This window comes from Copadichromis virginalis, linkage group LG6 (assembly GCF_057382275.1).
Source record: "Copadichromis virginalis isolate Kocher_CV1m ecotype Utaka linkage group LG6, C_Virginalis_male_GT1.1, whole genome shotgun sequence".
Lineage (NCBI taxonomy): Eukaryota > Metazoa > Chordata > Actinopteri > Cichliformes > Cichlidae > Copadichromis > Copadichromis virginalis.
The window spans coordinates 1,197,408-1,221,417 of NC_140623.1; the positions used below are offsets into that span (position 1 = coordinate 1,197,408).

At 39.6% G+C, this 24,010-nt stretch overlaps 1 protein-coding gene and 1 long non-coding RNA gene across 3 annotated transcripts in view; one reads left to right on the forward strand and one right to left on the reverse strand.

The window, feature by feature from the left end:
- slit1b (slit homolog 1b (Drosophila)) overlaps positions 1 to 9,797 on the forward strand; it is an 82,425-nt gene extending 72,628 nt beyond the window's left edge. Inside the window, exons 30-38 of one of the 2 annotated variants that reach the window (XM_085458164.1) lie at positions 101 to 194; positions 394 to 531; positions 718 to 946; positions 1,100 to 1,230; positions 4,469 to 4,647; positions 4,730 to 4,941; positions 5,523 to 5,647; positions 5,799 to 6,007; positions 7,057 to 9,797. In XM_085458164.1, coding sequence (XP_085314290.1) covers positions 101 to 194; positions 394 to 531; positions 718 to 946; positions 1,100 to 1,230; positions 4,469 to 4,647; positions 4,730 to 4,941; positions 5,523 to 5,647; positions 5,799 to 6,007; positions 7,057 to 7,319 — 1,580 coding nt within the window. In that variant the 3' untranslated portion in view covers positions 7,320 to 9,797. The remainder of the gene's footprint in view (positions 1 to 100; positions 195 to 393; positions 532 to 717; positions 947 to 1,099; positions 1,231 to 4,468; positions 4,648 to 4,729; positions 4,942 to 5,522; positions 5,648 to 5,798; positions 6,008 to 7,056) is intronic. The other variant, XM_085458163.1, reaches the window with a different exon arrangement.
- On the reverse strand, positions 5,864 to 9,844 carry LOC146706872 (uncharacterized). Its single transcript, XR_014920712.1, has 4 exons — positions 9,790 to 9,844; positions 7,000 to 7,300; positions 6,237 to 6,334; positions 5,864 to 5,996 (listed from the first exon to the last, which is right to left on the reverse strand). It is a non-coding gene; the product is annotated as an uncharacterized LOC146706872 (long non-coding RNA).
- Positions 9,845 to 24,010: the final 14,166 nt, after the last annotated feature.

A 24,010-nucleotide genomic window follows, 5' to 3' on the forward strand; every position in this document is an offset into this window, starting at 1 on the left:
GCAAAGAAGTCCAGACGCTTTTCTTTGCAAGCTCCTTTGACTACGATGACCTGGATGACTGAGAACCTTCACAGACAGATTCCTGTAACACCTGTTTTAGGTCTGCTGTGTGAAGAAGAGGAAGGTGTTTGCTCTCCTGGTAGAAACCCCTGTCAGCATCAATCCACCTGCGTCAGCACTCCAAACGGCCCCAGGTGAAAATGCGCACACACGCACACACACAATTACTTCAGACTTGGCTAAGTTTGGGATCCCAGATGAGAGAGAAATTACAGACACATGCAGATAAACATATACAGAGTTAATTTTTTCTAATGTTTCTATTTACTTCCCCAAATCCTACACCATTTGTTAATTAGTATTTATGCATATTTGTGTGTGTTTGTGTTCCAGGTGTGTATGCATCCCAGGGTGGGTGGGGCCAGACTGCGGTATTGATTATAATGAGTGTGTGGATCATCGATGTCAGAATGGAGCCCAGTGTGTTGACCATCTGGATGGCTACAGTTGTGTTTGTCCGCAGGGATACAGGTGCTGGCAACCTTAAAAAACTATGAACTGTGCAGATACAAATCTAAGAAACTGGGTACTGTGAGTTTCCTTTATCATCATAAGACCATAGTGCTGGTTTGATTATCATGGTAGGAAGTGGGATCATTGTATTTCTTTGTATGTCATGTCTGATATCCTTTATTATGACCTCTTTTTCCTCCTCAGTGGTGAGTTTTGTGAGGTGGCCCTTCCTGCCCCGCTGCCTTGCCAGCTTGCTCAGTGTCAGAACGGTGCCCTCTGTGAGGAAAAGCTGGGAACTGCAGTGTGTCAGTGCCTGCCAGGCTTTGAGGGTCAGAACTGTGAGAAGCTGGTCAGCGTCAACTTTGTTGACAGGGATTCTTATGTTCAGCTTCAAGATGTCAAAAACTGGCCTCAAACGAACATCACGCTACAGGTGAGAACATGCTCACAAGTCCACACCTAGCGAGAGCACGTGTTAGGTGACAGACACGGAAGAGTGTCAGAAATCAATTTCAGCAGCAGCAAGTTCAGGCACACACACACACAGACCTTTATTGGTGTGTTTTTGTGCGTGTCTGTGCGTTAGGTGTCAACAGCAGAGGAAAATGGTATCTTGCTCTATAACGGGGACAATGAGCCAATCGCTGTGGAGCTCCATCAGGGTCATGTCAGGGTCACATATGACCCAGGGAACCAACCTGCCACTGCTATCTACAGGTAAACACACACACACAGTGGTCAGAAGGACCACCCGTCACCCATGGCTGATGGGTGGTCCTTCTGATTCTCATGAATATGCTTAAATAGACATATTAGGGAAACATTTAGAAAAGCAGGGTAATATGTTCTAAGCACAGTGTCAGAGGTTAATCTCACACACAATTTCCTCACACAACACAATCGCAAAAATATTTCCAGAAACAAAATCAGTAGTATATTGTAGTATATCCGTAGTAATCAGGGGTATAACTTGAAATTAGATTAAATGTCTGTATAACTGGCAAACTGAAAGACAGTTTCACAGTACTCTAAAGCTGCAATGTGCAGCATCCCTCATTTAGTGCTCAGTAGCAGTTCTGGATCTTAAGCAATGCCATTTTTGTTTTTTTAACTTGGCTGCCTGTCATTTCTATGGGTGCACGGACAATAGAGTAACCAGTGTTTGCATTTACCAATGCTGAACTTTGCTACAGCATATAAATCACCCAATGAACAACCTGAATAATGATCTTCTCGATGCTACTTGATTTCAGCTTGTTGGACAGACCGTGCCTGCAGGCCTTGGTGTTGCCTGACGCAGCTGGCTAGGGGGTGGGCATGGGGAAAAGAGGTGCTTTGCTGGCAGGCTTTCATCTCCATCCTGCCAAAAGCTTCAGCTGGTCTTTTGTTTGTTGTCGCAGTTTAATTCACTGACTCCTTCAGCATGAGTGAGAAGTGGTCAGAATCATAGACTGTCTATAGAAAAGAAGTTTACTAAGCACAGCTACTTCCTCTCAAATTGGACTAAGTGACTTACTGCCACATCTTGAGGTACAAAGTGATATCAGGTGACTGCACAGGCTGGTGCACGCTAGTTAACTTGGCAACGCATTACTTAAAGGTTTTTCATATCATGACTATGAATTCTCCACACTGTGTTGAACAGTTTGATTCAGTGTTCTAAAACATCCATCTATTTTATCTAAATCCCCCTTTTGTATTACAGTCTCTCATTTGTAGCTGAACCACAGAAACACTTTCAAATGAATTATAAAGAGAGAATTTTATACTACAAATAATGTTTCCTTGAAGACATCCAGTTGATCCACCAGGCCAAAAGCTGCGTTTTATTAAATCTGGTGACACAGAGAGACCAACAATGAGGCAGTGCAAATCTGAAATAAATACCCTGTTTCTACAGTGGATTTTGACAAAGAAGACATTATCAGGCTGATTTTCTGGGAATGTGCAAGCTTGGGTTCATGCTGTGAACTAAGGACATAACACTTTACTAAAAACCAAGCATTCAATCAAGCACATCTAAGAATAACCATGGTATAGTTCTGAAAAATATGAATGACTCCCTCTTGGTAAGAAGGAATCGTTCATATTTCATATTGCATTCCCAGTAAGAATGCTTAAACTTTATTCACTAGTTTACTAATCTCATATGTTAGCAGGAAAAATGGAACCAGACATTTGTTAAATTTAAAGGTAAAAAAATGTGGGTTTCAGTTGTTTTAATGCAGTAAAATAAACAATCAAATGCTTCATTTCTCCTAAAGACAGGAAGTAAATGTGCACTACATTTAGACTAAGCACTGAAGTTGTACCGTGTGAGGGTCATGATTGGCACCTGAATTTGACCAGCTCAACATGTTTAACATTACACTCAACCCTCTGATTCACGCAAACTGCTGCATGTTGATTACTGTATTCTGATCATCAGAAGTTCAAAAGCTGAGAGTTTGTTGAGCTGAATAATCCACTGGACTCCTGTCAGGCCCTCATCATCCTCTCAGCTCACTGTAGCTCAGCAACCATGCTCAGCGCCCGTTAGGTCTGTGTCGTTGCTCAGAGACAGTCCTGCTTTATTTGGGAATGTGGACACATGACATCAGCGCTGTGGGTTTTCTGATTTAATCACAGATTCAGCCAGAGGACACTTTATAGTTGAGAGTCCACTTGATCAGGTATCAAGTGCTTAAATGTTTGCATGGTTCAGTGTTAAGAAGGAGGAGGCATGGCCAGCTGGCAGCCTCCCGCACACACGTGCTTTGGGCAAATCTGTGTGATGTGCAGCTGCAGACGAGAGGGCTTTGGGACCAAGATGTAAAAAAAGAAACGAACAGATAAAGACTTGAGAAGAGAAGAGCGATGAGAAAACTGGAAAAAAATGTAACAAGTGACTAAAATTAGAGACAAAGAAAATGATATAGGGATAGTGTTAGTGTCTAACACTGGGTCATGTGACCCAGTGTTTGAGTTTCATTGTATTTTGTTTTCTATTCGTGTTCTGGTTTGAGTTAAGTTTACCTTATTAATCCACGCCTTTGTTAGCACTCGGCTGGATTACTGTAATGCACTTTATATAGGGATCAGTGCTTCATACATTACTCATCTACAGAGGGTGCAAAATGCTGCAGCGCGTCTTTTAACTGGCACTGGAAAGTTTGCGCACATCTCCCCTATTTTAGCTTCACTTCACTGGCTGCCCATTTCTTTAAGGATTCATTTGAAATTTCTTTTATTTGCTTTTAAAGCCCTCCATGGCCTAGCCCCATCTTATCTTTCTGAGCTGCTACAGATTTATACACCCAACTGCTCTCTCAGGTCAGCTGATCGGCTATTCCTGAATGTACCCAGGACTGAGTGGAAACTTTTGCTGTAGCAGCTCCAAAACTGTGGAACGATCTGCCTTTACAGATAAGACAGGCCTCTTCTCTGCCTGCATGATAGCAACCTTTCATGGCCATTATAAACTGACTGGCATGTTAGTCATCATCAATGTTCAGGGAATAGGCTGAGGCCAGAGTTGTTGTTGATATTTTTTTAGTTGCTCTAGTAATCATCTTTGAGTTTAAAGCTCTTAACAGTCACCAGGCCGATTTTGGATTTGGTTAATATGCACAAATTATTACACAACTCTTTTCCTCTTTTTGAACATCCAAATGGAAAAGTCTTGAAGTTACTCGTCCAGCGAATGCAGGGACAGGCCCCACTTCCACGAGGCAAATGTTTAGTTTAGGGCACTGTACATTAGTTCACCAGCTTCCTGGATTAAAGGTTAGACTGATCATTAGTATCTAAAAGAGAAAGAAAGACAAGTTGTTATTCATTTGAATAATACCAGCAAAAATCAAAGTGGAAACAGTCACTGACAAAAAGATGTAGCTGCTCCACTGTCCTTCCGCTCAGTTACATTTTTACATAGTGCCTAAAACATAATGCAATGTTGTTGCCTCCTCCATAATAGCACAGAGACTGTCAACGATGGGCATTTCCACACGCTAGAGCTGGTGACCTTTAATCGGATGGTGAACCTGTCAGTGGATGGAGGAGAGCCAACAACACTGGACAGTCAGGGAGGAAGTCGTCCAGCAACAGGGAAGGCCCGTCTGTATGTGGGAGGTAGGACCAGGGCTTCACACCTCAGTTCAGACATGAACCTTTGTATTCATGCTCCACAGTTTTGTGGAATATTCTGACATAACCAATTGATTTTCTGTCTGTCCAGGTATGCCTGAGGAAGTGATGCCAGCCTCTCTGGGTCTCTCCTCTCAGACCCTCAACATGTCAAGCTTCCACGGCTGCATCAGGAACCTTTATATCAACCACGAGCTGCAGGACTTCACTCGCAGCCACATGAAGCTGGGGGTGGTGCCGGGCTGCAAAGCCTGTCGCAAACTCTACTGCCTGCACGGCATCTGCCAACCCAACGGTCCACAGGTAGCAACACACTGTCAGCAGTGAAACCTCTTGCAAACGTAATAATGGCATAGATGTTAAATTAAAGCATATTTTTTACATAAATTAGGAGACAAACATGTAATTTACAAAGAATGTTGTCAAAGTGTCACAGTGTGATTATGATTTAATTTAGCTCTAGTTTCCAGATCACTTTTAAATTTCCTGTTTTCCTGAATGAATGAATGCTAGCTCAGTGCTTCTGGGTGTAATCAAGCTATTACTGAGCTAATATAAATTAGGTTATACACACAGTTTTTTATTTGTCCTGTCTTCCTCCCATTATCCCCAACGAGTTGCTGCAGATGGCTGCCCCTCCCTGAACTGTGAAGGGAGTTTTTCCTTCCCACGGTTGCCAAGTCCTTGTTTGTAGGAGGTTGTTTAATCATTGGAGTTTTCTCTGTTATTGTAGGGTCTCTACCTTACAATATAAAAGGCCTTGAGGCAACTGTGGTTCTGATGTGATTCTGTATGAATAAAATTGTATCGAACTGAACATAGTGTATTAAAGAACTGCAGTTTCGTAGAAAACGAGTAAAGCACAGATGTCTTCTCTCTCACAGGGCCCTCAGTGCCACTGCCAGCAAGGTTGGACAGGACAACACTGTGACCAGCCAGTAACAGGAGGTCTTACTAGAGTGGATGTTGTCACTCTAGCAGCTGGTGCCAACCCCTGTGAAGGCAGCAAGTGAGCAGCACTTATCGTGGCATGTTACATGCTTAGTACAGGACGTGTGCTTCCAAATGTCTTCACTCATTACTCAAAGTGGTTTTTGTAACATTTATAAAATCCTTTTTTAATACTGATTCTTTTCCTCATCTGCTTCTTTTAATTCCAGGTGTGTGAAGGGTGTGTGCGTGGTGCTGGATGCAGAAACATACCGCTGTGACTGCGAGGAGGGATATTACGGTGCACTGTGTAACCTCCAGAAGGAGCCCACGGGCTCATGCCGGGGTCTGAAGTGTCTGCATGGCCAGTGTCAGACGACAGAGGATGGAGAAAGGTGCATCTGTGAGCAGGGGTACACTGGAGAGAGCTGTGATATAGGTGAGTCGGGATGAGCAGTCGGTATTTGAAATTGTTACAGGGTGCTGAGAGGTTTATGTATTTAAGAAAATAATGCCAGCCTTTAAAACATGTATCATGATTTCATGGGTATTAAATTATACTCTACTTGATATTTTAAAAGTTAAGTTTTTACTTATCATTATATATATTTCATGTGACAGCCATAGTCTCAAAGTGCTTCCAAAATAAAAAGGCCAGTATAGCTCACCGGGCTGAGCATGCAACCATATGCTGAAGTATCCCAGGTTTTTCCTGCATGTTGTTTCCCCGGCTCTCTCGCTTTGCTCGCCTGTCTGCTCAGCTGCTCTGTTACAAATAAATAGTTAAAAAGATTTCAGATGTCACAACACAAATTAGAAAGTCTTACCGTAATAAAGGATTCAAATGAGAATTAAAGACAATTATACTGATTCACAAATAAAATTTCACAGCTTCAAAATTAAACATCGCAGAAATCTGCAAGATATTTATAGAACAAATTTGTTATAGAGCTTATTTTAAGAAAGAACCCCAGAGACTGTGGTCATTAGAAACTGGACCTGACAAGAGAGCTGGGTGAGAAAAAACTGAGGGATGCTGCACGCTTACAGGTAGCAACTTGTCCTTTACAGGGTGGACCCAGTTCAAAGCATAACCTATTTCTCTACCACTGTTTCTCTTGACTCATTCTGTGAATCATAATTTACTAAATGAATAACATAGTGTAATCGCTCACACGTCAAACTACCATAAACTGTGTTTATGGTCTCAGATGGTAGTTTCTGTGCAGTAGAAAGACGGTAGTTTCTTTTAATCAAAGACAGATGAGTTAAACACTATGAAACACTAAAAAAATGATTTCTGTTAATAGTTAGTTTGGCCACTCTTCAGTTTTTTGCATTTTTCATTTTTTATTTGTGTCTCACACTTTAAGAAAAAGTTCAAATTTAAAAGTTTGATCACGCAAAAGGTCAAATATTTTTCATCTTTACCTTATGGAAACACAGTTGGACCCTCTTTTATCCATCTGCCTGTGCTACCTCCCACAGAGTCCCCATGTCGAGGCGAGCCAGTCAGGGATTACCACCGGCTGCAGCGTGGCACCATCCTCTGCCAGACGTCAAAACCTTTTTCCTGGGTTGAATGTCAAGGTCGCTGCCAAACGACAGCGAAGCCGGACATCAGCGCCGCCTCCTGCTGCGCTCCTCTGAGGGTGCGACGCCGGCGGCTCACCTTCGAATGCGACGACGGCACCTCGTTTACGCAGGACGTGGAGAAGCCTGTGGAATGTGGCTGCAAGGAGTGTGTGTAGTACCAGTGGTGCACACATGCACACATCCAGACACATAGTTTCAATCACAGCAGACACACACCAAGCTAAACAGGTACACACACTGTAGGATTTGTTTCACTGAAAAACAGACATTTTTTGGTGTTTTGTGCTCAGATGCAGTTTTGTAACATAAGACACTTCTTCCCTTTCGAGACATGAAATCAACGAGTCAACCTCATCATCATCAACTTCCTTTTCTTCACCTGCTGTAGGAGAACCTTCTCTAACTACCAAACTCCAGCTCATTAGTCATACTTGTGTGGTGAGAAGCCTCTGTATGCCTTCTCTTTGTTACCCCAAAAATCGCAACAGCAAACAGTGATTTGTTGGAGGAAGTAAAGGCGCTAATTATTTCAGGACCCATTTACAATAAAGAAGCTTTGACATTCAAAATTGATGAGAGAATTACTCCATTTTTTCAGCAATGCAAAACATCTACCAAACCAGATTTAATTATCTTACAATATCACGTTGTTACAGAACTTTTTACGATGATCTACTACTGAAATTCTCAACCTGCCATCAAGCATAAACTCAGAAAAATGCTCAGTTATTTCTTCACTAAAGCTCAGTCTTCTGTCATATCAATCTGTTTCCTTTCAAAGTAGTCTCAATTTAGGAAAATAAGCACAAATTTGACCTTTTTATGGTCAAGTGCAGTTATTTAATTTATATGTAAGAGCTGTGCAAATTTCCACTTCAGTCTGGCATCTAAATTTACAAAACTATCAAACGTCAATCATCTGAATAATATCACCTATAACAATTGATTGACAGGATCACTAGACACTTTATAGCAAAAGCTTTTTAAAAAATACTAAATAACACTAATGCTAATAAAACAGGCGTTTATTTGTGGCTTTGGATATATAACTCTATAGTGCTTCAATATATGGTCTTCAGATTTATCTTGTCAAGAAAATTTTTTTGAAATACTGCACAATACTAACATTCTCATTTCACAAAATTACATTTCACAAAAAATTACGATTAATCACAACACGTTTCTATGTCGAATTCAAGAACAAAAAACAAACACACTATATATATATATATATATATATATATATATTAGGGGTGCAACGATACACAAAATTCACGGTTCGGTTCGATACTTTGGTGTCACGGTTCGATATTTTTTCGATACAAAAAAAATGTTCATGCCTTTTTAATTTGTCATTTATTAAAATTATAAATATATATTTTAACTCAAAAGTACAGTTTTTAAATTTAACCCTAACCCTTGTGCGTGCTTTTTATTTTGACAGCGAATGCGCACCTGCGGACCACTTATGTGCAGCCCTGGTTATTTAGCTTGTCATATTGCAGCCACAGAAATTCTTTTGTCCATGAAACCATAAAGCTGCACTTTCTTTTTGCCTTATAGTCTGATTTGTCATAACTTCTCCGTTTTGTGGTAAGCTTTTCTTTGGCTGTCACTTCTTCACCCTGACCTGTCTTATTTAGCTCAGCAGAACTAAAATATATATCTGTCTGTGAAGGTTCTCAGTCATCCAGGTCATCGTAGTCAAATATAAATCCTGCTGCTTTTACACATGCACTCACATAAGCTCAGCGATTCTCTGCGCGATCAACCTCTCACATGTTTAAGCTGCGGGAGATTTCACTTGTCATGTTTGATAGTAAGCTAACAATTAATAAGACGATGTCAGAGGAATTGGTGCGCAAATTATCATCACTCACAGATCAGTGCTGTCGCTCTCTATACACAGTTCGCACGATTGCAAAGTGAAAGCAAAAAAACAAGCGCAAATTCAAACGCGATTTCAATATGTCACATATTGACAGTGGCTCACCGATGCCAATGACATAATTACCCAGCTACATTTCCGAACGAATGCAAAAGCATTGACATATATTTTTCCTTCCTACAATAGCTCGACGGGCAGGGCAGAGATAGATTTTGGTACCCCGACTGAAAAAAATCGCTAGCTCCAGGACGTTGGGCTAGCGATATTGCAAGCCCTGTATCTGATTGAGGAATCACTCATCTTTGGAAAAGAGAGTTTATTACAGAGAAATGTCTCTGCCTCTGTATATACTGCTATACTATCCGCTTCTTCTGGGCTATATTCTCAGCAGCATATATTAAACAGCTGTCTAAATGACTCGGCTAAAGTTAGTAGCATGCTTGCTTGTTTTTTTTCTGCTTCCACTTGTCTTTGCACTAGGATGATGTCGGCGTAAATGTGCAGTCATATTCGTTGTGTTCCCACTAGTGCTTTCAGGTTAATCTCGTTGAAATGACCTTAACACCACAACACGGCAAATCTCCGTTAACGAGCTACCGCCGATCGCCCGTGCATGGGGCTAGACGGCCAACACGTTAACGAGCTAACTGCGCTAACACACTAGTTCCCACCCATGTAATTGAGCATTGCATGGCACATCCAACATACTGTTTTACTTTAGTCCATGACTGGCTTACCTTCAGGGTCATACGTCACATGAAAACCAAAACAATTCCAAACGCCAGATCTGAATGAGGGTGGGGGAGGTCCATGTTGTAAGGAGAGCTTAACTTCTGTCTCGCTAGCTTGCCCTGCGCTCTTCCTTCTGACGATGCTGTCTGTGTTGAGCGCTCAGTGAATCTGCGTTCGACTACTCCGCCTAGGCTGCACTGTCGACCCTAGGCGGAGTAGTCGAACGCAGATTCACTGAGCGCTCAACACAGACAGCATCGTCAGAACGAAAGTTGATAAAATAAATTACAAATTTTGTATTGTTCGATACATATGCGTACCGAACCGAAAGCACTGTATCGAACGGTTCAATATCGATACGAATATCGTTGCACCCCTAATATATATATATATATATATATATATATATATATATATATATATATATATATATGTGTGTGTGTGTGTGTGTGTGTGTGTGTGTGTGTGTGTGTGTGTGTGTTCACACGTGCAAACACACCAAAAAGTAACAAACATTTCTGTTGATACATGTGTCCCGTTGGTAATGCAGATGGCAAAGATGGCAGCAAACTCATTGTTGTTTAAATTGGTAAATAAAATAATCCGAAGTTCCCACCTACTTTTTGAAAGCAGTCCGGTAAGAAACTGTCGTCTTCAATCTTAAATCCACAATGATGTCGAAGGTCATCTTGCTCCATTTCTTGACATGAACACACACTAGAGGTTAAAGGTGACAGAGGCATTAGTTAGTGTGTGATGTATTCACTTTGCTGCTTACCAGACTCACATTTTCACAGTTTAGACCAGCAGTATATGTGTGTGTGTGTGTGTGTGTGTGTTCTTGTTCTTCTCATTTGTGAGGACCTCTTAAAATCTCTTTAAAGTGAGGACATTGCACTTTGCGAATTTAAAGGGCTGATTGAAGGTTAAGACTTTATTTAGGGTTAGGCAGGGTTGAGGTTAGAGCTGGGGATTAAATCTTGTTGTGAAACTCTGCATTAAAGAATACTTTGCTCTTAAATTTATGCTTAATTTGAGCAAACTTCCTATTCCCAGGCTATTAATTTACAAAATACATGAAAATTCTTTGAAATTTTTGATAATTTGTTTCCGTCACATAATCCATGACAGTGAAACTTGAAAGTAATTGTTGATTATTTTTCTGCTAAAGCAGTTAGAGCAGTCTAAGATGCATTGCACCTACTACTATAATAATTATTTTTAATAATAATAATGATGAATTATCATTTGCCTAAATTTCTCAGCTTAGTAAGGCTTTCAGAATTCACCACAGCCCAAAGTGTTGCTTTCTAATGTCATAATAGCCCAACAAAGAAACATATCAATTCCTCAACAAAATATTTCCAATTTTTGCTGAAATTTCCTCTACTTTTCCTTGCAGCAATAACGTAATTTTTAGATTTGATCTTCACTGTAACAAATTGGACAATTAAAACCAAATTCTTTAGCAACATGTTGTACTGAACAAAAAAGGAAAGGAATACTTGGTTGGTTGTGTATAGTTTTTAATACATGGACTGAAACATTAGCAATTACATTTGTTTTCGGAAATTGTCTTTGTTTAGGTGGAATACTCCTATACTGGCAAAAGTATTTAAAAATTTAAAATGATATCCAGCCAGCTGGAACAGCTTGGTGTCATGAAATACCATGATAATTTAATGTGTTATCACTATGCATTTTTTGCTTTTCGCACATCAGTTCACACCATGATTGACAACCACACCCTGACCTTAACCCTGGCGCTTCCTCGTGTCATTTAGTGAAGCAAAATGACACCCGAAAAGTTAAATACGTGACATGTGGAATCTGTCCTGATATCATGTTGACTGGAAATGTTTGGCGTGTGGAGAGTTAAGGTTAAGGCCTTACAGAAGGTGTTATTGTGTGAAGGAGGATCCTTACATGTGTAGAAGTACAAAAACCTGTATGTGTGTGTGCTTGTCATTGGAAGATGCTTCCAACAAGAAGAAGTCGTCCTGTTGTAATGAACGTCATTATCCAGCGATGCAGCCTGCTTTTTGGAATCAAACACTCCCTCTCCAATTTGGTCCGAACCAGTGAACGTACCATAGGAATGCCACACAGACAATGTAGCTTTTATATATGATGTCATGTTATTTATATAGATGTGAAACTAAAACTTATATTAGTTTTAACATGGTTTGAATTTTAGCCTTTGATTCAAAATGTTCATAAAGGTCCAGAATTGAACTAATGTAGCTTTTATTGTTATCGTTATTGTTATAACTGTAGCACATCTACATACAGTAACAACCTAACAGATTGTAATATATATTATAATAATCTTATAATGCATTCGTTTTTGTCATAGTATTTTTATATGTTGGAGAGGATGTTGTGTCTGTATCATTTGTAGCCTGTAGAAAAACGTTTGCATTTAAGAAAACCAACCTCACATGATTCATGGGAATTTTGATGTTATGGTTTCTGTTGTCTCGCCTAAACAGAGACAACGAGTAATGCGTCTCTTTCCTATTTATTTAAATAAAGAGTTGTTTCTCCTTCCTTCTTTTCCATTCTCGTTAAACTTGACACTGGCTATCACATTTCTTTTTCTTCTTGTTGTTTTGACCTTTGACCTCACTGTGCCATGGCTATCCTCCATTCAGACTGAGTGGATGGTTGATGGCTGCTCATGGAGACAGGGGAAGAGAGGATGAGAGAGTGGTGGAAAGGCTGAGAGCGAAAGGGGTTGGAAAAGAAGAAGAACGGTAGATGGAGCGACGAGGGAGGATGGGTGGCTGCTTTTGAGGAATGACGGATAGACGCAGAAGAGGGATATCCCTTTGGGTGGGAGTTGGGGGAGGAGTTAGCATTCGGAGACCAAAGCCGTTTAATGAAACTGTGATTTATGCATCCCTTCGTAGCCATAAAACATAATATATACCCCCATCGGCTTTGACAGAGCCTCTCCTCCCCCAGCGCGCACACACGCAGAAATACACACACTCTGAAACCTGCTGCATATCTCCGTTGCCCCTACCTCCACCTCTGCAAACCATCCAGCTGCCCCCCTCTTCTCAACCTTTCGTCACTGCCATTTTTAACCCTTCCCCCTCTCCTCTTCTCTCCACTGACTCCTCTATTCTCCTCTGGCTCTTTGGGTCTTTATAGGAGGATTGAGTCACTGCAGCAGCAGCACCTTCCCAACCCCCCAATTCCAATAAAGCCTCCACATCTTCTCACACCACCAATCTGCTGCACACAAAGAGCCAAAAATGACACATGCGGTGCAACGAACAGACGGTAGGATGATTGTCAGATACAGCTGATCACATCAAGAAGAACTGAGGTGGTGTTGCATTAGCAAAACTACATCGTGTATGAGGATCTTTGTGCAAAGTAATTCACAGCGCCTGCATCTTTTCCCAGAGAGAGGAATTCATGTTGGTAAAACACAAAGGAAAAATGAAAATTAATTCAATCTCTCAAGGAAATTAAATCAAGGAAGCAGTTTGCACAAACAAAGAAGGCGGTAGTGCTGGTCCTCTGGAAAACAGGCACACTGCACATTGCATATTTTAAAGAACGAGTGAATAAATTCTTCCATAGCCAGCTTTTCAAGAAAGCAAAAGCAAGGTAACCAAAGTGTTTTACTAAAAACCTTAAATTGTCCTTATTAACATTTGATTCATGCTGTCTTAATATAAACCTCAATTTTACCTTTAAGCTGAAATTTCTTTAGAGGATCTCTAGGCATGCAGAAATTAAACAAATTAATATAGTCAAAAAGTGAAGGGCTGTGAAATGAGAGTAAACACAGCCCTGGTGTGAGGGTTTCAATAATGAATTAAGACTGAACACATAGATTGAAATATTGATCAGCTCTGTAGGCGGTGGTCCAGTTCGTGCCACTCAGGGCTGTGTTCTCAGATACACAGTATCAGGTTACTTCTCAAAGAATATCTGACATTTGGCATTGGCATAACTTATTTAAATCCTGTCTGTTGCTTCTTGACTGCAAATTCTTTATTATGCGAATGTGTGATCGCAAAATTATTGCTTTTATGTTGAGTGTGAAAGTTCATTTCTGTTCTTTCCTGTTCACAGTACTTTAAAAAAAGACTCAAGGTCCTTTTGTAAGCTTTTGACAGACGACCAAGCTATGATTGGACTTAAAAAGAGCCAATATAGAGCAGTATTTTTTTTTAATCATATATAACTTTTGCCATTTTTCATCTTTAGGAAACGTTCTTTTGTTTGATCCCTGTTTTGTTTTGTGAGCACTCTGAATTAACTGAAAATGTAACTGTGTTTCCATTTAAATCGTTATTATTATTCTAGGACAAAGTCTGAGAACTGAATGAGCTGCTAGTATTCTTCAACCTTTTCACATTGAAGCATGAAACATCTTTCTTTGAATGTACTTTTTTATAGACATTTTTCTGCTTTTATTCAAATACTAGACAGTTTAGAAAGAAAACTGCAAATTTGTGCAAAAGTGCAAGTTTGATCAGAATTCAAACTGAAGTTGGTGTTGGTGAATTTTACTAACATGTTGTTTCAGTGTTTTGTAATACATGCAAAATACATGAATCTTTATTTTTTTATGAATGTAGCAGTTTACGAAATTTTAGCAGTCAACAAAGGAAAACACAACAGAACAAGACAAAAATGTAATAATGTATTCATTAAAGTACTTATTGTCATGTGTTAGCTTATCTTAACCTTCATGCTTTAAAATTCACTGGCTTTTTAAATGAGCACATTGACTTATTTTGAAAGTTAATATCGACTCTTTAAGCAATCAAAGAAACCTGTTTAATGCTGCCCGACAGCAGCAGGGGGCAGTAAGTTGTTCTCACCTGCACAGGACTACCTGTGTGTAACACACTCTCCGGATGGACCCTCTTGTCTCCTCTTATCTGCTTTTCCCTCCTCCTTTCCCTCCTCTCATTTTTTTTCTCATTTCCTGTTCTTCCTTGCTTACTTCCCCTTTTCTGCCCTTAATTCTGCCCTGGTGTTTCCTTTGCCCCTGTGTGTCCTGATTTCCTTTCCTCTTGTTTTTCCTGTTTTCCCCTTGTTTTCAGCCCATATGTTTTACCTCCTCTGGTTCTCGCTTCCTTCATCTCTCACCTCCCTTCCTTCATTCTTGTTTGGCTTTGCTCTTTTCTGCTTTCTTTTCCTCTGACGTGTCCTTGTTTCCTCTCCTCTTTTCTTCGCTTGTGGGCCCTCATCTCCTTTTCTCTTTCTGTCAACTGTTGTCTCCTCTCTTCTCGTGTCATCTCATTTTGCCTCTTGTTCTCTCATTTCCTCTCCTCATTTCGCCTCCTCCCTTCATCACTTCTTGGATCCTCTCCTTTTTTCTTCTCTTCTCCTCCCGTCTCTTGTTTCCTCTCATCTTATTGATTCATCCTCTCAGCTCTTCTTACACGTACATTTCATTTTTCTCTCCACTCTTCATCCACTTCTCCTTGTTTTTGTTTTCTATCTCCTCTCTGATGTCCTTGCTCTTTTGCTCCTCTCTTCTCTTATTTCTCCTCCTCATCTTTCACATCACTACATCCTCTCTCTCCCCCTCCTCACTCATTCTGACTACCATTGAATGAACTTCTTTATTTGTCTCCACTTCATCCCTCTTCTTGTTCTCATCTTCTCCCACTTTTAGTTTCTCTTTGCTTATATCATTTTTATTTTTGGTCCGTTCTTTTTCATTTATATCCTCCCATTTGTTGTTTTTTTAATCATTACTCCTCCAGATATTTTCAAGTTATTTTTATATTTCTCTATTTTTTTCTTATTTTCACCACGACATGTTGTGTTTTCTGTTTTTTAGTTTCTATTTGTCTTCTCCCGAGTCCTCCTGTATTCATTTATTTACGATTCACACTTTTGTTTTCAGTTCTATTCACTGTCTTCAGTGCTTCTACCATGTATGTCCACCTCTTACTTTCTCTGTCCTCTTCCTTATCCTTCTATGTTTTCATCTATGCTCTCTTTCTCTGGTCTTTTTCTCAACACACACTCTGATGATCACTCTTTTTTCACTTGTGTCCTGCTGCCTTTTGTTCATCTTTCTCCCCCATCATCTCCTTTCCTTTCTCTGTTCTCTACATATGCTCTTTTCTTCTTTGTTCACTCCCCTCCTCCCTTCTTCTCCTTGTGTTTTTCCTCCCCCATCCACACACACACACTCACGCACACACACACACACATTCTGTTTTTCCTTCTCTTCTCTTTCACTCGCCTTTTTGCCATAGAGCAGATGCCCTTTTATTGATATGATCATGGTTAGTGGTCTCAAGGTGCCCATTGGATCTGCTGTATAACCTCATGAAGCCAGTAGCTTGAAACAAACACACACACACACACACACACACACACACACACACACACACAAGCACCCTGTGGCTATGGCATCTTTAAGATGCTGCGAGTGTAATCATAGTAAAGAGAGGAAAGAGAGAAGATGACTAAGTAGGAAATGGAAACTGAGGATAAAGCAAAAAATATATATAAAATAAAATAAAAATGTGCGAAAAAGAGAAAGTGGGAGGAAATGAGAAATTAAAGCAGGTTGGGGGGTTGAGGGGAAGATAAAAGAGGGATATGGTGGGGGTTGAGAGCGCCAGAGGCAATCCCAATATTTCAGGCAGCTGCTAAAAGAAGGTTTCTAAACTATCAAGGTGACCTGGGAGGAGCTCCTGTAACAGAAAGAGAAAGAAAAGTGAAATAACTGCAAAGGTTGCTATCAGTCCCCTATAGAAAAGGGTTTCAATCACTTTCAATTAGGTTTGACCTTGCTGAGCATTTGCTCTTTCTTCTGTGTCAAATTAAGTTGTGATTGAGATGTTTTCATTTCTTTCTCTGAAAGTGAAAAGAAATTTTTTTTGTGTCATGGCCAAATTGTTGAGGAGCTGTAGTAAATCCAATCAAATGGAGGTTGTGAAGGGTTTCTGCGTGTGTTTCAGTCTTTCTGTCAACATATAAAGATCCACGAAAGCTGCAGACGACAGCTACGTTGTCTTCGGTTCAGCTGTGGCCTTCCAATACTGAAGCAAGAAAGTTCACGCTCAAAGAACTCAAAGAAACACACGGTGCATTCTTTTCCTACATTCTGTGTCTGGTCATTTTTTTTGTCTTTGACTGTGAGACATTTTATGACTTCTGATTTGAAAATGTTTTTTAGCATCCTAAAATGAATAAAGTTTCACAGAAGAGCAAATCTGACAAAAGCTATATCTGCTTTATTTGGTTATTTGGAGACAGAAGCAAGTAGCATCTAATCATCATTTTTAACTAAATTAAATTTAAAAAGTTGGACAAGATTTTTAAACTGTTATTGATAAAAAGTCAAGAAATGGTGAAAAAAAAAGTTTTGGCCAAACAGTTAAACAATGAGCTGAAATTCACTAGAAAAGTGTGTAAAGCCAAGCACTGATCAATAGAGTGATCTTCACTCAGACCTTCACATTCCTAAAGTGTTTTCATGTTGTTTCTATTAATAGACTTTTACTAAAATACATTATAGTTCATTTGAAAAAAAGCACTTTGAGTTAAAAAAAAAAATTCAAACTCTGCATGTGAAATTAGCTAGAGTTGGGGGGGGGACTTTATTGTTTGCATGACTTTGACCCAAACTGTCTGTGTGAATGTAGGTGTGGGTTTAGGGTGGGATGCGGATCAATTTTCTTCTTCTTTCCTGATCATTTTGAACTGATTCTTACATTAATGAACACAGAATAAAACAGTGAAAACATGACTAAAACATGGTCAGCAGCAGCAAAATAAACACGTTTTTACTGTGACATAAAAACTAAATCCTGCTCCCATTTAAAGGAATGAGTGCATTTCTTAACACAGAGCTAACTCCTGTTTTCAGGGGCTTGAATATGATTGGAGAAAGAACATAATCATACAGAAAATGCAGAAAACACTTTTTGTCTTTCTTTTGAAATACTTGTTCAATAATCATTTGAAGGTTTTTTTACCCACGATTTTTTTTTCTTTTTGTGGTTTTCAAAAATTAAATGTGAGCTTCAGTCAGACTGAAATCTCAGCCTCTGCAGAATACCTTTACCTTTAAAACCACATGGGCTGCTTTTGCAGTGTGTTTTAAATCTGTCCTTCCGTACAAAGAAGCATTAAATTGTACTTCACTGTGTTCACTGGGTTGATTAAATCCTGTATTGAGACTTATATGCCAACAGCCATTGCAACCATCTACAAGGCCAAAGTGTTGTGCTGTTGTGTCTGATGGGTTATACAGTGTATGATACCGTAATAGCAGTAAAGGCTAGTCTCCTCTGTTGTGGCGGGGAGCTTCTTCTTTTTGTATCTTTATGCTGACAGAGACTGTCGCGATGTTGAGAGGAGGTGGACAGCAGACTTTTTTTATCAGCATATTTTTTATTAATATAGAGCAGTAGTACTTAATGAAAAAAAATAATCGGTTCACTGCAGTTGGAGATGATCCTTATGCTGTGCTGATTAATAAATAAATAAAGAAACAAACCAACTATAATTATAGTCCTTGTGTGACTTGTGGGAGCTTTGTTATCTGTTGTTAGCTTTGTGAGCTTATCCTGCATGTTGCTGAAGTGCTGTTATACTGTAAATGCAACGGGCAAATTGCATAAAAAGGTTTATTATGGAGGACAAGGAAATCTGCTGAAAGACGCCATGCAAACAATGATGTACTTTCTGGGTGAATATGAATAAGTGTCTAGCACACGTGAAAGCAGTAACCTCTATGTCTGGTCTTCGTGTGACTTATAGAAAGATGTTTGGTGTTTTTCTCTTAATTAAAGTTGATCTATGATGCTTTGCTTTTTTCATGTAGTTATACTGTTTACAGCTGCATAAAGAAAGCCACAAGCACAGTCTAAAATAACTTACGTCCGAGAATGTCTGAGCCTTCATATCTTTATATCCATCTGCTTCCAGGAAGCCAGAATTTCTTATATTTTTTGAAGTGGTCTTGGAGAACAAATGGTTCTCTAGGCTTTTTTTTGTTGGTTTGTTAAACCATTTAAAACTGCCTTATCAATCGCACATCCTATCATTATTTTCTACTTATCCAATTTAGAGTCTCAGGATGGCTGGAGTCTATCCCAGCTGCCATAGGGCAACAGGTGGGGTACACCCTGGACAAGCCCCAGGTCTAACACAGAGATTCAGACAACCTTTCGCACTCACATTCCCACCTATGTGCAATTTAGAATGACCAATTAAGCTAACCCTACCAACTGAATGTCTTTGGACTGTGGGAGAACATGCAAAGTCCAGACAGAAAGGCCATGGCCAGATGGAGGATTCAAATCCAGAACCTTCTTGCTATGAGGCAACAGTGTTAACCAACTATGAATCACTCAAGCATAAAACATCTGCCTATATCAAGGGATGGACCAGTGTTTTGTCTACACATAACAGACCATCCATTCATCCATTTTCTGCCCTTATCCATGCTCCGGGTCCAGAGCAGAATAGCTCAGGACTCCCTCTCCCCAGCCAACTCCAGATGAGCTGGATGAGGAAAGACCTTGGTCCTGGGTCTTTCCAGTAAGACATGCCCAGAACACCCAGGAGATATCCAGAAGGCATCCTGGTCAGATGCTAAAACTAGTAGTGGCCCTGCTCTGCACCTCTCTCAGATGACTGAACTCCTCACGCTATCTCTATGGTTAGGGTTAGCAGTGGCTGCAGTCATGCAGATGCTGTACTGGTCCATCATAGTGAAGAGAGAGCTGAGCATAAAAGCAAAGCTCTACTTCTACCCTCTCTACCCTCACCTATAGCCACAAGTTTTGGGTAGTGACCAAAAACACGAGATCGTGGATACAAGAGGCGAAAATGAGCTTTTGCTAAAGGGTGGCTGGCCTCTTTTTTACAGACAGCTGAGGAGCACGTAACAGACAGTTTAGCAAAAAAAAAACAATGTTAAATTGTTCCTTTAAGCACTTTGTTAAAAAACATAATTTGTTTCCATTTCTTTAGTTGAATCTAGGAAAAGACCACAGTTTGACAGATATCAAATTATATTTCTGCACCAATAATGTGATTCCCAAAGAGCTATTAGACAAAAACTTGGCATATCTCAGGTGTGCATTGTGTCTTTAAAAGGTTTGAAGAACTGAGCAAAACCATAAGTGGCAGGCCAGAGAAAACATTGCTGCAGCAGATCAACAAAACCTAAAAGCCATGTCTGTGAAACACAAAATAATCCAGCACAGATTTTAATTTTTGAATAAAGCTGTGACAGTTGCACAATTAATTAATTAGATCTGAGGTTATCCAATAAATGTTATCCCCAGTTAAGTGCATCAACCCTCAGTCACTGTAGTCAAAATTACCATTGTCTCACTGTCCCCCTGAACCAGTGGTGATGTCATAATGATTGTTTAAATCTATTGTATCTAATAATCACTAACATATTCAAATTATCATTAAAGACTCAGAAAAGGACGAGTTTCTTACATCTGGTGCCAACAAACATTTTCCGTCACATGAGTTATTTGATCACATGATCAGATGTTTTTGCAACGACTAGCCGAAATTTATATCGATAATTCATGCCACATGTATGGTTTGTGGGAAACCTGGCAAGTTTATTTGTATATCATCTTTCATACACAAAGACAAGCCAAGGAACTGCACACAGGCATAAAACAACATTTTGAAAAGTAGGTTAACAGTAATGTAAGTTATGGCTCTTCACCCTCCGCTGCACATCAGTTTCTGTATGGAGCTTGTTAGGAGCCGCCATCCTTGGTGTGTCACAGCTAAACGCGGCTCAGACAGGCCTGGGGAGACGACCGCATGGGGCTGGTGCTGAGTCTTAATTGAACGGTGCTGATGTGGTTCCATTAATCAGTAATGGGGAGCCTTGCTGGGCACAGCCACCACACACCACAGCAGGAGGGGCTTCTGATGGGGGGCTCTGACATTTTCACAGCAGTCAGTGTGTATATGAAAAACAGACCGAGAGGAGGGAAATGTGTTCATGTCTCAGGAGTAAAGGTCGGAATGAGGAGAATATTTTATATCAAATGTTTCTACTTGTACATTTCTTTAGCGAAGATTTCTGCCATGCTCTGAGGTGAAGGACACAATAGGAACCATTAAAGCTTTTTATTACAAGGTTGCTGCTGCTGCACTTTTGCTCCATCATCTTATAATAGGAAGACCAGCAACAGCAGGCAGTTCAGCTGGTTTAAATGTACGAAATAAAATATGTATATCAACAGACAAGCTTAGCAATCGAGTAATTTGTTGCTGGAAAAGAAGCTTTCTTAGTTTTCGCTTCTCAAGTGTAATCATTTGCAGAATTTGCTTTGCCATATCAGTCTAAATGAAATAGTTGGCATTTCAAACTTAGAGTCAGTGAGAAACCAGAAAAATTCAAGACATGTAAGCAAAGAACTCTGGCTGGGCAACTTAACATTTTTAAATGTCTTAAATTAAAAATAAATAAATCAACAGATATATCAGTGATTTTATTTCTAAATGTTTGCAATTTCCTAAATACATTCAAGGAACATTGTCATTTCATCAGGATCCAATCAGTTAAATAAATCTTGATTTATTTATTTTTAGTCTATAAGAACACAATAATTTAAAAACAAGAAAACAAGCAAAAAAACAAAACAAAGACATCACTTTTTCCCAAGCCTGGCCATAGCCTGTTCCAGTTTGTCACTGGTGAACGGTGCACCCAGGTCACCAGTCTATCGTGAACTAACCAATAGAGGGGAACAACCACTCACACTCACAGCTACGGCCAGTTTAGAATGACCAAACGTGTCGTTGAACAGTGGAAGGAAACTGTAGTACTGGCAGAGAAATCATGCCGGTACGCGGAGAACACGTAAGCTCCAAGCACGTGACAATGCTAACCAGAGGCAGAAAACCAATCACATCTATTTTTATCACAACAAAACCAACAACCGGAATGTAGAAAGTAATTTGAAGAACTTATATGGCACAAAATATATATTTACATAGTTTTCACCAAACATCTGGTTGGTTTCATTGGTGTAAGAAGTACATAATAATAAAAAAAACTGCTTTGCATGACTAGTTCCTCATGTCAAAAAGACATTAGTATCATCCAAGCTGTGCAAAGGAACCGAAACATTTATTTTTATCCACATTTTTTTCTTTTAATCCCTACTTTATAATGTTTTGCAGTGAACTACACGTAAACTTGGGACTCTTGGACAACCTTAATACTAACAATGTAGGGATGAAATGAGTGAACTGTTCAGTTATTTTCAAGCCTTATAGTGTAGCTGGCAGATAACCTGGTCAAGACTTCCATGTCTATTTGCAGGCCATTGTTGTCAACTGCAGATAAATTCAAAAAGCATCATGATTGCTAATGGCTTCAAGCTTCTCAATGACTTCATCAAATTTCATCCCTCTCATGGACTCTTTAGCTGCGTGTAGTTGGGGTTTTAAGTAATGATGGTAAAACCTCCTTTATTGTGATCAGTCAGTAGTACCCTAACCCATGTAGTACCAACGTAGATGCTAATCAGAAATCTGGAAGCTTCTAGTACCCAAAACCGTATCCTTTGCATACACATTCTAAGAGGTGTCTAAGATATATAGATATCTTTAGACTGAACTAGTTTGGGTTGAAAACTTTCTGACCTTTTCTTCTAGACAGACTTTTGTGTTAATCTGAATAAGAACATTTGTCTTTGTATTCATCTTCTTCATTTGCTAACAGCTTAGTCTGGGAATTTGCTGAGGTTTGAATGAAGGAAAATAGGTGAAATAAAGTTAGTCACTCAGTTCATGATACAAGTTTTCAAACTGAGGCTGCTTTCCCGCAAATTAATCAACTGTAAGCAAAAATCTATCATTCTATAAATCCTCTCTCTCTCTCTCTCTCTCTCTCTCTACTATATATATACACACACACATATATTAAATGACAATGCCTACTATAAGGGGAAAAACATCTTCAAGCTGATCTTTATATTTCCCTGCAGCAGTTGTTGTCAGGTTGGCCGTCGGTCTGTCCCATTTTCATTAATGGAATATTTCTTGAATATCTTGAATACCTTACCAGGCTCATTTGAACGGCTGCTGTCTTAGTATACATGAAGCGAGCAGTGTTCATACAACCCGTAACGTTACCTTGAATTAAGGAGGTAAAGATATGAGGCCTGAGTGGCGCATACTTGTGACATCACTAAATATTAACTTAGGTTGTCTTCAAGAGACACCACACAACTGTCACTGTTACATATACATAGAAAAGTGTCTTCTCCTCTACGTTGTCTGGTATGTGCAGACACCACACTAGTTCATTCCTTGATTGTCTTTTTTTGCCTGAATGTTTGGTGTTACGTAATGTAATAACCAAAAATGGTCAGCTACAAGGACTGGACTGAATATGAGTGAAAAGGGATCCAATCTTACAGAAAAAGACCTTCTGAAAGATTTTCACTTTTTTACAATCACAAGTAAGTCTGGGTGCTCGCACAAGACTTTTGCACAGTACCACATCGCCAGTATATCAAAAAGAAACTAACTGTGACATCATGATGTTCTACAACAACACATTTCTGTCCGTTACACAGCAGCATTGCTCAATGAAAAGAAGTGAACATATGATTTGGTGACATGAATCTTTGGCACCCACCTGTAAAGTCACTGCTGTTTGAAAACCATGGGTGTAAATTTCAGCTTGACTTATTGATGGAGGCAATGCATGCGGTAATTTGAGCTGAAAGTATGTGTTATATATTTTCATGATAGAAGGTCACACAAAATGCTTTTATTGGAAGATCTGAATAATAATCCATAGAGGGCTATAAACTCGGTCTTGAGGTTAGGGGTTTAATTAAAATTTTACCCCTATTTTCTATTTCATTATTCCTATTTTGAACACCTAGTTCCTGTGCACTGCAAAATACACCAAAATTGATCAATGCATGGTGCTGTGGCGAAAAGATTTTTCAATATCTATTTAATAAAGGCTGGAACAAAACAAAACGAGGTCAGACCTCCTAAAGTGAGTGGAACCTCCAAATTTTCACAATATTGATTCAGTGAGCCACAGATAAAGGGCTGGCATATATGTGTTCATGAGTGAAATAGGAAAACACACTTGCACACACAGATAAAGTATTTAAAGAGGGAGTCTTTTTGGAGCCTTAGGCATAGTGTGAGAAATAAATATTTGATAGGAGAGTGACCTACTTCATGTGCCCTGAAAAGTTATTTGTC